The sequence below is a fragment of the Pholcus phalangioides genome, unplaced genomic scaffold (assembly GCF_987345545.1).
Source record: "Pholcus phalangioides strain wild (caught in Gottingen) unplaced genomic scaffold, Ppha-v1.0 ptg000019l_1, whole genome shotgun sequence".
In the NCBI taxonomy this organism is placed as follows: domain Eukaryota; kingdom Metazoa; phylum Arthropoda; class Arachnida; order Araneae; family Pholcidae; genus Pholcus; species Pholcus phalangioides.
In genome coordinates this window covers 1,693,828-1,707,554 of record NW_028301612.1, presented here as the reverse complement: position 1 = coordinate 1,707,554, position 13,727 = coordinate 1,693,828, and the positions used below count along the sequence as shown (strand labels likewise).

General features: G+C 37.5%; 1 protein-coding gene across 6 annotated transcripts in view; it reads right to left on the bottom strand.

Moving 5' to 3' along the window:
• Positions 1-13,727, bottom strand: part of mmd (disintegrin and metalloproteinase domain-containing protein mind-meld) — a 213,881-nt gene that overhangs the window by 81,950 nt on the left and 118,204 nt on the right. For 3 of the 6 annotated variants that reach the window (XM_089248253.1, XM_089248249.1, XM_089248250.1), the window contains exon 2: positions 7,692-7,733. In XM_089248253.1, the coding sequence (XP_089104379.1) occupies positions 7,692-7,733 (42 nt within the window). The remainder of the gene's footprint in view (positions 1-7,691; positions 7,734-13,727) is intronic. The other 3 variants (XM_089248252.1, XM_089248247.1, XM_089248251.1) reach the window with 1 other exon arrangement.

Sequence of the window (13,727 nt, the reverse complement as noted above, 5' to 3'; positions counted from 1 at the left end):
CGGTTCCAGAAACATGCTGTCTCGTGAATCACGCTTCAGCATCGACATTTGGACACCAGCTACTGTGGAGAGAGCAGAAAACTCGTTGCTATTAGCAGAATGACCAGAAAATTGATCGCTATGGCCAAAGAGCAATGGTGTGTATTCGGGTGTCATGCACAATGACAAAACTCCGCTTCATATCTTTAATGGATGTATCGTAAAGTCAAAGCGGTATTGCACCATCATTCTCCTTCCTGTCTTGTGTCCGTCATTTTCTGGGGTGCAGTTAGTTCAGACTTTCTGTTCATGGATGGCAATGTCCGTTTACATAGGACAAATGAAGTGTCCGACACACTAGCAAGCAAAGATATTGAGCGCATGCCCTGGCCTGCATATATTGGCGGAACCTAAATCTAATAGAGCACGCCTGAGATGCACTTGGCAGACGTATTGCTCAAAGACATAACCCTCCTCGAACCATACAGGAACCATAAACCTCATTGAAGGAACAAGTGGGACAAATTTCCTGCATATTAATTCTCAGATATTAATACGCAGAGGCTTATATTAATATCTGAGCATTAAATCCCTAAACATTTAATGCTCAGCAATTTAGTGGACAGCATGCACATCAGTTTGCCAAATGTGCATCAGTGTGTCTGAGGAGGTCACACTTCATACTGAAGAACTCGTATCTGTCCTTATTTCCAGTAGAGCAAGAACTTTTCATAACTGTTTACAATTGCCGTGAGGAGCATCTTTTTTTTTTTTGCACGACGATATTTGTTGCAGACCTGGAATATCTTTGCTGTATAAGGATATTCCAGGATGTGTATATTCCAGTCCTCCGTCCACGAGATGAATTTTCGCTGCGTCATGTCACGTCACGTCGGATGATTTTATTCAATTTTTTTTTGGTAAAACGATTGCACATCGAGAAAAGTTCATCAGTGACTGAGCTTTCACGATTGGCATGTCCTTCTAGGATAAAATGGAATCGTTTGACGTGACATGGCGTGCCGTAGCCAAATCTCATCTCGTGGTAGGAGGACTATACTAAAAATGTGATCAAGTTTCATTTTTTTCCTATAGGATGTCTATCGTTGCCTAGGTTTATCAGAACGTTAACAGAGCGCTGTTTAGCATTATAACTAACGATAAACAACGCTTTCCTTTAGCATTTGCCAAGTATAGTTCTTGACGATCATTAATTATAATTGTTTAATAACTGTGATTATTTGATAAACAATTAATATTCAACCAATGAATTAATGACATGAACTTATTAGTTCCTGACGCTAATCAAATAATTAACAATTATCATTAAATAATCAATCAATTGATTGATTTATTTCGATCAGTAAAAGATCGTTTTTAATGAACCAATAAATTATCATGAACTTGTTATTTTTTGACGCTTATCAGTTTATTAATGGTCAAAATTTAACAACTACAATTAATTGGTAAAAATGACCAGTATTAATTAATTAATAATTACAAAAGTTTGAGTAAAACTGTTTTGTCATGAGACTATGGTTACGTGTATCTGGGATGCAAGTAATTGGTCTTGCATACAACTGAATCTAGACATTGCTACTTGCCAGCACTTAATTAACTAATTAATGGAAATTATAAATTACTTAATAAGTATCAGGAAATAATCAGTTCATGGTGGTTATTAATTCATTAGTGAATTATTAATTGATTATAATAAATACATAATTTTAATTATTACATAATTTATAAGCAAATTGAATATTACAAATAATTATATTATTGTCAGGAACTAAATGGTTCGTGATGGTTTCTTGGACTTTTACCAACTCGCCCTCTGCAGGCTTTTACCGTAACATAAACATAAAATGAGTGTTTTCAAAACAAAAATGAAAACGTGGGAAAAGACAATAGGAAAGAAAGCGGAAATTCTCAATTGAAAAATGGGTAAAAAATAAAGTGGGGGATAAAAAGGAAAGCATTAGGTCGAAGTCCCAAAAAGGAAAAGCAGAAAATCTTGCATAAGGTATCTCAGTATAGCAGGATATCTTTTGCGTATTTTCGATTCATTACGTGACAACATTTCACAAACTTATCATATCCATCCCATTAAAAATTTTATAAATACTTCGATCCCGTCTCTCACTAACGTTATTCCAAAGAAAACACATTCAAAGAATCAAGTCTCTCTAGTTGTGAATACGAGTAAATTTCATCATACAACTCGGAAATTACATATGGGCTATTCGAACCATGGTGAGCAACCATGCACTTGTCGAAGCTGAAAGCAATGATCCATAGACTTGCCCATTCTGAGATCGAGTTCAAGTTTGTTTGGAGCAGCTTGGATTTCAAGCTACAAGCTACACTCATTAGGTTCATGTCATCTGCAAATTTTCTAACAAACCCTGATCGAGTTTATCGATAAATTACGAGAACGTAATAAGAAATAGGACACTTCCTTGTGGGACTTCATTAGTGTCTCCCGTCCAATTAGAAAACTTCATGGGTGCAAGCACAAGAGCGGGACGTGCATGCACACAGGGGCATGTGGGAAGAAATTTCATTATGAAGGTGGAAAATTTAATTTCGATCCCTATTCGGGGCAAAGGGACGACAGTAAGCTTATGACGTTTTCTATTTTTCAAGTTCCACCCGTGTTATTTCCATGTCGCTAACCCATAGGTTACACTTTCTATCATGTAAGCATGATTTACCATACAATGCACCCCCTTCCCCCCGCCTCTTTCATTACCCATTTCTGAAAAAAGCTAACGTATCTAAAAGTGTGTGTATATTGTATATTGCAAGATTCATCTCGACACCCTAAGTGATTTTTAAAATCCTTATGTATGTGTCATATCGTTATAACCCTTAATATAAGATCTGAGCATACGATAAGATCATGTTGACTCCACTCCCGTCTCCATTGAAGATAGTGATAGCACGTTTGAAAGTGAGAATTACATTAGATCAGAGCTCTTAGCATCTTCTTACCTTTCAATTATACATACTGAAATTGTATTTTAAATCTCGCATAGAATAAAGAATCTTTAATTCCACATTATAAACATCTTCACAAATATACTGCATATTTCAACCCTAGTTTTAGTCTTTAATAAATGCAATTAGGTCTAAATGAAAAGCTAATTTCTCATGAAAAATATTTTGTGCATGTAATTGTGTCTATATTAAAACATAGTTTAACGAATTCAACCAGTTTCAGTCGCCAAATTTACATGAAAGAAATGTATATAACTCGTATTCATAAAAATAATAATGTAATAACTCGCAATACCTATAATAAAGCAATTTCTACTTTCGTGGCAGGGGTTATATCACATCACTGAGACATTTGCAATATTAGCATTCGGTACTAACGGCATCAGCAGTAATAATTTTCAAAACATCAATATATACAGTAGAATGACTAAAATTTGGTGTTGTCATAGCCAAATTTACAATGTTGAGTATGACCTTTTAAATGTTTTAGTTTTGTACGGAATAACGTATACATGACCGTTACATTTTGATGGTAAAAACTTCGAAATTATCCGTGTAAGATTTTCTCCTCAATATACAGTATTTTTGGAAAATTAATGGAATTATTAATGGGTCGCTTAATGTATTTCATGAGAAAGAGACAGAAAGAGAAAAGGGAAAGACAACACAGGAATGTTGCCTAGAATCGGAGATCGATGGGAAGAAGTGACATTGCCGCAGTCACGTGGTGTGCGAGTGCCGTGTCGTGCCTCCTCATGTCGAAAATTGTACGCTGTGTAAAATTGATTACCGCCATCTTTGTGCGACACATCATGACGAGTTACGGGAAGGGAAATTAATTGTTCAGAAGTTGAAAGGATGCACTCCCTATCCCCATGCTTAAATCATCCTGTCGGAGCCTTTATTCTCAAAAATAGCCAATTTTTAAAGATATATCTGTTGGCTGCGATGCAGCTGATAATGATGGCTGATTGGACTGAAGGTACACGTATGGTTATTTATGGCCTTGGAAGTTTAAACATAAATTAAAACGTGAGCGATGAGCTCAGTTATGTTCATTAGAGCGCATTTCCAAGTTCTTTGGATATCGTCCATCAAATTTATTGACAAGTCTGGGCGAAGAATAAAATCACAACTCTCTAATCGGAATTTTATTCTAAATTATCTTCATATCAACGGGGACATCGCGAAAATTCTGCTCTCTATACGTAGCAGAACATATATAAAGTTTTTTAAGTGATTGATTTTGCATTCGTTGCACATGAATTCTTGAATGAAGCTTTTCGAATGTACCATTTTCCAAATTTTTAGAATCGTTCATGAATTGTCTGAACTGTGACAAGATCTGGTTCTGTCCTAACATCGGAGACGCTACCACAATGATGTACAAAATTTAAGCTTAACTCTATCATTGGAATTTATGAAATATTTCTCCTGATAACCCGATGCTTTGTGTTTTGGCAATGCTGAGATAACACGCCTCCTTAAAAGCCTCTGATTTCGGCAACGATAATATCACATTGTAAATCAAACATACACAGGGTGCCTCAGCACTAGGTTTAAAAACTTTTAGGATGGGTAGGGTACGCCTTGACGACTCGGAATCACATAGCAATGAATGGTTGGAAATGCTTCCCTGATGCGGCAGGATACACAGAAAACACCACGTAAGTGAACACGCGTTTTAATAATAAATGTGCATCAAAAAAGTAACAGAGGCCAAAGATGTTTAAAAGTGTCATCCACGAGCTGAAATGCAGGTCTTGCATCTCAGGCGCATTGAATTTCAAACATTCTGGAAGATTCCGGGCACGTCTAGGACTTCCCTGCAATGCAAGCAACCGGAAGAAGCAATCAGGGCATGATAGATACGGCGATTGAGCAGGCCAACCAAACAAGAGATAACCGGAACCACAGCTTCCGTATAACGCCATCTAACGCGTCAAGAAAGCATTTCCGACCCCACGTGATTCTGGGTCGTCTGGGTGCACCCTACCCCTCCTGTGAATTTGTCAACCTGGTGCTGAGACACCCTGTATATATTTTATTCAATTTCTATATTTTCAGCTGAATTGGCAGTAGGTCGAGTACTCTCGGCAATCCTTCTCTTGTACAAAATGAAATTCAACGATCATCACTCAAAATACAAAACAAAAGTTAACCACCAAACAGCCGTTTGAATGCTTATGTAGCCCATTCTTCAGTGGAAAATGGTCTGTTATAGCGCAAACCTCTCGCTAGATTAAAAACATGTAGTCGTATAGAAGGCTGACACGCAATGGTGATGATGGTGGTGGCAGAGGAAGAGATAGCGATGAGATGAAATAAGATTACGATAATTACGTGGAGTGTATCGATGCTGGAGTGGCGGGGAGGAGCAATTTTAGGAATTGAGCTCAAATATTTGAGAAATATGGAGTGCTGAGGGAATTGTCAACCAATCGTTAACGGTTTCTCCAGCACTTCATATTTCTTGAACATTTAGGCTCAATTCCTAAAATTACTCCTCCCTGCAACTCCAGCATTCGATACACTCCTTCAAATTACCGTAATCGTATTTTCATCATCATTATCTCTTCCTCTGACATCATCATCACCATTGTGTGTCGGCCTCTATACGACCACGTGCTTTTAATCTAGCGAGTGATTTGCGCTGTAACAGACCATTTTCCACTGGAGAAGGGACTATATTAGCATTGCAACGGCTGTTTGGTGTTCAACTTTTTTTGTATTTTGAGTGATAACCGTTGGATTTAATTTTAGGTACTTTATTTGAATCCTTCTTCTGCTCACATTTCGATAACAGGGTAAAGATATCGACATAAACCGTAGTTGCATTCTTGATTTTTAGACCTATAGGCTCTGGTACAGCTTCTTCAGGATTTCAATACTAACTTATTTTATGTTTCTGTTTCCCTCATTAATACATTAGAAAAATGCACAGTTTTAATTTTTTTGAAAAAAGGAAAAAGATTTCAGCTTCAGAAAAAATTCATACGAACATTTTTATCGCATGCCAGGAGGACAATATATCATGCAGTGCGATGGGAAAGAAAAAAAAAAGTACAATACACTGTAGGAGTTACGTAAGAAAGGTTGATCACCCCCTTAATCGTAGTAATTTGAGGATGCAAAACAGTGGTTCCCAACCTTTTTTCTCCTTCCCGCAACCCCCTTGGATAATGCGCTTTTTTTTATCTGTTAGAAAATTCAGGTTTTTTTTCTCTGTTTCTGATTACATTAATTACCCAATAATTAATTTCTATGAATTCTTTTACTTATTGTTTAATATCTTTTCGGCTGTATGGCTAATGGCTAATTTTGGCTTCATTCTTTTTTTTTTAAATTCAAAAAAAACAAAACAGAACAAAAAAAACAACCTATTTTTAAAATTGTTTTTGAGATTTGGAAAATAAGATTTATACATATATATATATATATATATGTATATTAATTCCTGCCACAACAACTATAAACTAATGTTTCTTTGACACTTGACTGAATTTTTTGACGTTTCTTCCGAGTCATGAGAGTCACGACAGTATCAAATCTAAGCACAACAAGCTAATAACACGAGGCACCAATGTTAACAAATCACGAAATAGTTCAAGTAAATAATAGTATTTTCTCTCAATCGAAATGGAAAAGAAGGAAGATCGCTAATCGAAAAAGAAACTTGCCCAAAATTCATGACATTTTTGCGACCAGAAGTCAGAAGATGAGGAGTCAAAATATTGGTATGATTCCTATTTTTTTATGGATTGAAAAATTCAATTTTTATCATTTAATTTTTCTTGAATAATCAGTCAACATGTTGTAATTTTTTTCCCATCTCGCACACCCAAAAATGCTCTTCCGCACCCCCGGTTGGGAAACTTACTCACAACCGGAAATAAAAGTTTACATCCTAATCTGAAGGTTTAGATTGATAATTGTGCACCGACCTGAGGTTTCGAGAGAGAGGCATGAGTCCGAATCTCGATAGTTGTGCAATAATAGTTTTTAGGAATTGGTTCTGTGGCTGTACGTTCCGATCTACCAGCCTCCAAGTGCACAAAATGATAGCGATGCAACGGAAATAATTTTTTTCGACATCATTAAATGAATTTTTGAGTAATTTGATGAGTTAAAGTCGAATTAGAGCCTTTCCTAATAAGCCCTCACCTGAGGATCTCTTTGGCCTATTATAGCTTATTTACTTACTTACCAACCGAAACGGCGACCCAGTCCATATTCCGAAGAATTTCTAACCGATAGGTCACCGCCGGGGTAAAAAGAGTATGATAGAGGCAGGAAGAGTCAGAAGGTGTGAAAAACCATAAAAGGCCTATTATAGCTGGTACCAAGGGAAGCAATCATTATGCCAGTCACCCGCTGTATTATAAAACTTGTAACATCAAGTGGTCAAAGTTTCCATCATTGGGCCATGATGGCCACTTTGAGGCATGGAGACATACGGCTAGAATGCGGCAGGAACAAGTTCAGTTTCTTAGCTACCCCCAGGAAGGCTGGGAGGGGGGGGGGGTTAGCCACTACATTGGCAGCTATCCCCCCCCCCCCCTTTCTTCTTCCCCAGTATTGATCTTACATATGCTGAATCGTAAAACGAGATTTGGCCATGATTATGAATCAACCTTTCTTCTCCTTTACTAGCATATTATACCAGGTGTAAGTTACATTAAAACCGACGAACTACATCTCTAGTTACTTACCGATCGGCCGAACATCATCCGCAAAATCATCGAAAGAAACTTCTGGAAATGAAAATCACAAGTTGCATCAAACACGTTTAAAGCAAAAAGGAATATTCACCAAAACATAACTTGATAACAAAAATAATAATCGAAAGCAACATAAAATAAATAAATCAATCACATTCAAAATTACATACACAAACTCAACATCAGCAAGAGAGTCGGGAGAGAGAGAAGTGCAATTTATAATACAGTCACATCGCAAAGAAGACCTACGGAATTTCACTCATGCAATTTCACATACGGGCTATTTCCAGGGGCAGGAGAGAGATGATCACAACTGAAATAAAGACAAATGACCCTGCTCTAAAACTGGGAAACGTTCGGACATGCAACTATGGGATTTCACGACTTCATCACACAATGTACAAATACGTCATGCAACAGATATGATCGATGAGCTGAAAAAAAAATTTGCTTATAAACATTTCAATCTATGAAAATTTTCAGAAAATTGAAATCTTATGAAGATGCCAAATATTATGTATTGGCAATTATATGAGTGACTTTTGACGATACTAAAAATTTGGGGATTTAAATCGGAAAAAAACAACAAAAACTATGATTTATGATGTGGTGGCAATTGTTCGAAAAATTGATCTCGCAGTGAAGGTTTATGATTCGACAAGGAGGGTTTATGATCAGACCAATGTTTCCTCTGAAAAGGATCCGCGCGGCTGTGCGGCCTCGCATAGTGAAAGAAAGAGAGTGGTTCCGCGCACACAAATCTCAAAACTCACTATTGGTGATTGTCACGCATAGAAAAATCAGATCCGTGCAGGTAAAAAAAAGAATCAGAGAGAACATTTGACCAGATAAATGTAAGGATGATTTTAAAAAGTATCTGGTAGGAATTGCTAAAAAAACAGCAATAATAATCTGGCAGCAGAGCCGCAACTAGATACTTTGTCATCCGGGACAAGCCGGCATTTTGATGCCCCTTGTAATGTAGAAGAAGCAGTTAAAGGGTGAATTTGGTGCCCCCTTCTGGTTCAGCACCCGGGGCACCAGACCCGTCTGCTTCCCCCCCCCCCCCAGTTGCGGCCCTGTCTGGCAGCAATGGTTTATAGTTTATGACTTGGTAGCAATGGTTTATAGTTTATGACTTGGTAGCAATGGTTTATAATTAACGATCTGGGACAGCAACAGTTTTTTATAGTTTATTATCTCACAAAGATAGCTCAAAAGAACGATCAGGCAGCAATGGTTTGTAGCTTATGACTTGGCGATAATTGTTAATTTTTTATGATCTGTAAGCAGTGGTTTATCGTTTATGATCTGTAAGCAGTGGTTTATCGTTTATGATCTGGCGGCAACGATTTATAGTTTATGATCTGGCGGCAACGATTTATAGTTTATGATCTGGCGGCAACGATTTATAGTTTATGATCTGGTAGTAACGGTTCATGAACCAGCAGAAATGAATTATGATCTATATATAGCAGGAATGGTTTAAAATTATATTTTATAGTAATGGTTAGAAAACGATCCGACAGCAGTGTTTCAAAAAGATCTGGCCGCAGTTTATTTGAAAAAGATACGGTAGCAATAGTTTATGGTCTGGCAGCAATAGTAGGATGAAAACAAAAACGATTTGTTTAAAAACCACCTCTATTTTAGCACAAAATAAACTGTTGATAATTTTCTTTGTGTTACATGATTTGTAACATGAACCTTTCAGACACCTTTGAAACGAATTAGAAACGAATCATAAAACATTGACGAGGTGCGTTATGTGGTATCCTTGATAGTACTGCATAAGTGTATGTCTGAGACAAGAGAGCTCATCTGCTCAACCTTTTAGAGAGTACGGATCACTTGGTGTGGAAATATTCGCGGATCACTATAAAGTGATGTGGAAATTCGCCACGGTTCGTATAAGTTGTCTGAGAACGAGCCGCAAGCCGCTTGAGCGTCTAGAACTATGCCGCAGGCCACTTAAGAGATCTGCAGATGTGCCGCCGGTCAGACCTAAATTGGCAATCTAAGGTGAGCACCAGGAAGGCAGCTATGGTGGTATTATGAGGTTTGAAGTAGATACGTGACTATAACCACCGTCCCTTAGTGGTGTAGCGGTGCAGGCGAAGAGGGTCCGATGGTGCGGATGCGCGTGTGGCTGAATCTCATGAGCGTCAAACAGTCAGCGGTGAGGTCCAATTCAAACAATGTGCCATTGGCTACTTGAGTGATGTGGACCTGAACAACAGGTCACTTCGATGATCTGAAACTGTGCAGCAGTCCACTCGAGTGATCTGGAACTGCACCACTGGCCACTTCGGTGGCCCAAGAATGTGACTTGGGTAGCTTGAGTGATCTAGAACTGTGTCGGAGTTTGAGGTCACAGGCCACATCACGATGACGCCGAGAGCCAGCTTAGAGTTACCAGACGTCTTCCTTTCTGATGTCACTTCAAGCGTCCTCCTACGTTTTGGAAAATTCACCCCCTTTTGTCCTCCTTTTCATTTTTCCGGAGTTATTTTTGTTTTTCCCCCACTTTGAAACATATATGTTCATTAACATGAATGTTTTTGAGGGTTTTTTCTCCATTGGCCAATAACCGTGGAAATTTCCAGATTTTTTTTTTTTTTTTTGTGGTTTTGTTTTAGTCGCGGAAAATGATTGTTGAGGAAGGTTTCATCGGTCAGAATAGCGGCGCCATCTGTTGTGAAAATTGGGAAAGTTACGTCACTCGGGGTGCACGCGTGCAGGTGTTTTACTTTTACAATTTTCAAATCTGGTAACCCTAGGAAAGCCACATTTGTGCCATGGGTTGAGCATGTATGGTCTCTAAGTGGATGTGTTATATATATGTTTGCAGTGATGCCATCTTTTTTCTCCTAACTCAGAATTTTTTTTTTTTAATTCTAGTAATTTTTATACAGTATTTTCGATTTGCACCCCCCGATTTTCAAAATCGCAAAGAAAATCACATTTTACCCACGAAATTTTCATTTCTGATGACTAACGCAACGTTATTTTGGTATTTCTTTCAATCCTTGCTCCTGGAATGAAATTTCACAGCTGACTCATTCTCGTGGTATCATTATTCTATATATAATGGCAACGAGGGTAAAAAACCTACCGTAAAATGTAATTTAAAAGAAAAAACTTTTTTTTGAGAAATTTTCTCGTAACTAACTCATTTTTCCTCACGAAAAAAAAAAAAAATCCAATCTCGTTTCAGTTTCTTTGTTCCAGATCTCGTAAATCTTCTCAAGTATCTTCTTTTCTCCATCCTCTTCACATGTCTCCAACTACCGTCTAGTTTTTTTACAAAGTGTTTCTCTTGAAATGGCCTGTAATGACCATGAAACCGATGTCCACATACTAAATATGAAAAGAAAAAAATTCCTCTCTTTCTCTCTTCGGAGAAAATTATTTCTACACTCCCTTAAGGGATAGAAAAAAAAGAGGCATATATAACATTTCTCCTTGTTTTGCCACGAGCAGCAATGTGGTAATAGATGTCTCAGTTTTCCAGAAAAAAGGAAAAAAAAAAGAAGAGGCTTACAGAAAGAAATAGGAGCACTAATATATATATATAAATAAAGAGAGGTCAGAGAGAAAGATTCCAAAGAAAAAATAAAGTAATGGAAATTCCAACAAAGAGACCGGAAAGACAACGGAGAAGTAAAAACAACGACTTGAAGACAAATGGAAGTTTGCCAAGAAAGACACTCGCAACTTTTAGTCTTTGGACGCTGATCCCGGGATCAGGAGAAAGAAAGAAAGGAAGGAAAGCTGGTAACGGTGAAATATTTCTTGCCTTGTCTCCAAGATACTAATCATTGGCAATTTCAGGTGAAGTGGAAATGATTCCGAAAGCGCTGATTGTCCTTAATTCTATGTTACTTGGCGTTTTCCGCGAAATTTCTTTTCTTGAATGAGTGCAAAACGGCTAGAAAAGGACAAGATGCTAGTTTAGTGACATTTCCGAGATGATTGATTCCAACTGAATTTGTTTTTATTTCACGAATGATAGATGCAGGTGATTTGTTGTGGAGATCATTTGGTGCGTTGTTAAAGGTGGAATTTGTCACAAGCTTCATTTCATGATCCATTTTCTAAAGCTTGGTAAATTTTAAATTTATATGCAGTCTGGAGCAGCTAAGTGTGAATGTAAAAACTCCAGCACGAAGACAAATCGAAATTGCGCAGAAAAATACAGGGTTGGGAAAACAATCTTCATATATACTACTTCACCGAACATCTACTCTGGTCATATTGCAATTTGCTGCCATTGATAAGATGGAAATGGTGCTGTATACCTGGGGTTGCCTCAAGCTATGGAAAATATATCTCTATCCTCCCTCGGATTTGAACCTGGGACCATGACAGCAACCTTCACGGTGATAGACGAGCATATTACCACCACGCCACTCGCGCGCTTCTTCATATACAGGACGAGGAATGAAACAAGTTTTCGAGTGAAAACATTCCCAAAATGACATTCGTGGTAATTGCTGTCTTTCTTTCGTATTAAGGACGTGGGTAATAATGGAATTTTATTATCATCCTGATTTTATATCGTCGTACGTCGTGTCATACATATTTTGCAAATACAAAAGCCACAACAGGCAAAACGCCCACCCCAGCGCGGTGGCTGAAAGAAAAATGCCCACAAGGAATAAGGGACCATGAAAAAGATATTCAAAATAACCTCAAAATAGATAGGAGCAATCATGAAAAACTACATACCGTAAGAAAAATACAGAACACTGCCCATAAGAAATTATGGTTGTCTTCATCTAAGTATGGACAGCTTCGCGATTTATCGTATTTTTCAAGAAATGTGTCAATTTTGGTGGAATTCACGACACCCGAGAGTGAGCTATTCCATTTATGCACATTCCTGTTGGAGAAAAATTCCCTGCGACACCTCAACACTTCAATAATCATATCCCTTTAAGCCCCGTGTATTAACAAGGGCGCGCGCGTTGCTTTTCTCTGCACTCTTTCAACCAAGTCAATGTCCCTTTTTACGTAGGATTTCCAACACTTCAGAGCAGGCACTCTTCAGAGCACACGAGTACTTGATCAGCATTCCTATAAAACACCTTGCACAAATTCCATTCAAGGATTTAAATCACTCTATTTCATGCATTCGTATGCCAAACTTGCTGTCAGGGTGCTCTTCTTTTGATGATGGGTACAAGCAGTGCTCGCGAGTAGAAAGAGGTTGAAGACCTCTGGATTATACTGTTGATTGTTTTTCTAGAAACTTCTCCCGAATGGTACTTGTGAGGAGATGAGCTGATGTTTGCAAGAATACGAAAAACTACTGTTCATAGTGGAGACAATAAATTTTGGTCTTGTCTTTTTTCTAAAACTCCAATCACACTCAATTTGAAATTGAAGTCATCAAATATTTTTTAATTCAGTCACTTATCCAAAATGTTCTGTATTAAACATGATTTATAAGACATATCTTATCAGTTTTTTCAAACAAATCAAGTTAATTCATAAATTTTTAATAAAAATTTTAGTCGAATTGATGGAGTCGATTAACTCAACTAATATTTTTAACTGCGATTAACAATTGATCGATTAACCGACCGATTAATCGATTGATTGTACTAGCCCTAATATTTAGGTTCCCCTTATATCATCGAGAAGAATGCAAGAAATTGCTGTCCTAAATACGGGGTATTCCAAAATTTTGCCGAAAATTTAGTTTTATAGCTCTAAATGCAAGTTGTTAATTACTGCTAAAATTGCTGAAGGGTGTATAGTAGGGCTAATATTAGGGTTGGTAAATGAAGGGCTGCTACAAATCGCAGTTAACAAAAATTATAGTATTTCAAGAAAATACAAATAAACATATTCAAATGATCTGATGACCATATTTCATTGAGGAAAAATAAAATTCAGTAAATTTTTGGATCTCAAATAACAATCTATAAAATGCGGTACATCGCCCCCCAATTGCCATCAAAACACATTTTCTGAAATAGGCACAATAAGGCTACCACCAAAACGTAGATAAAATTCTAA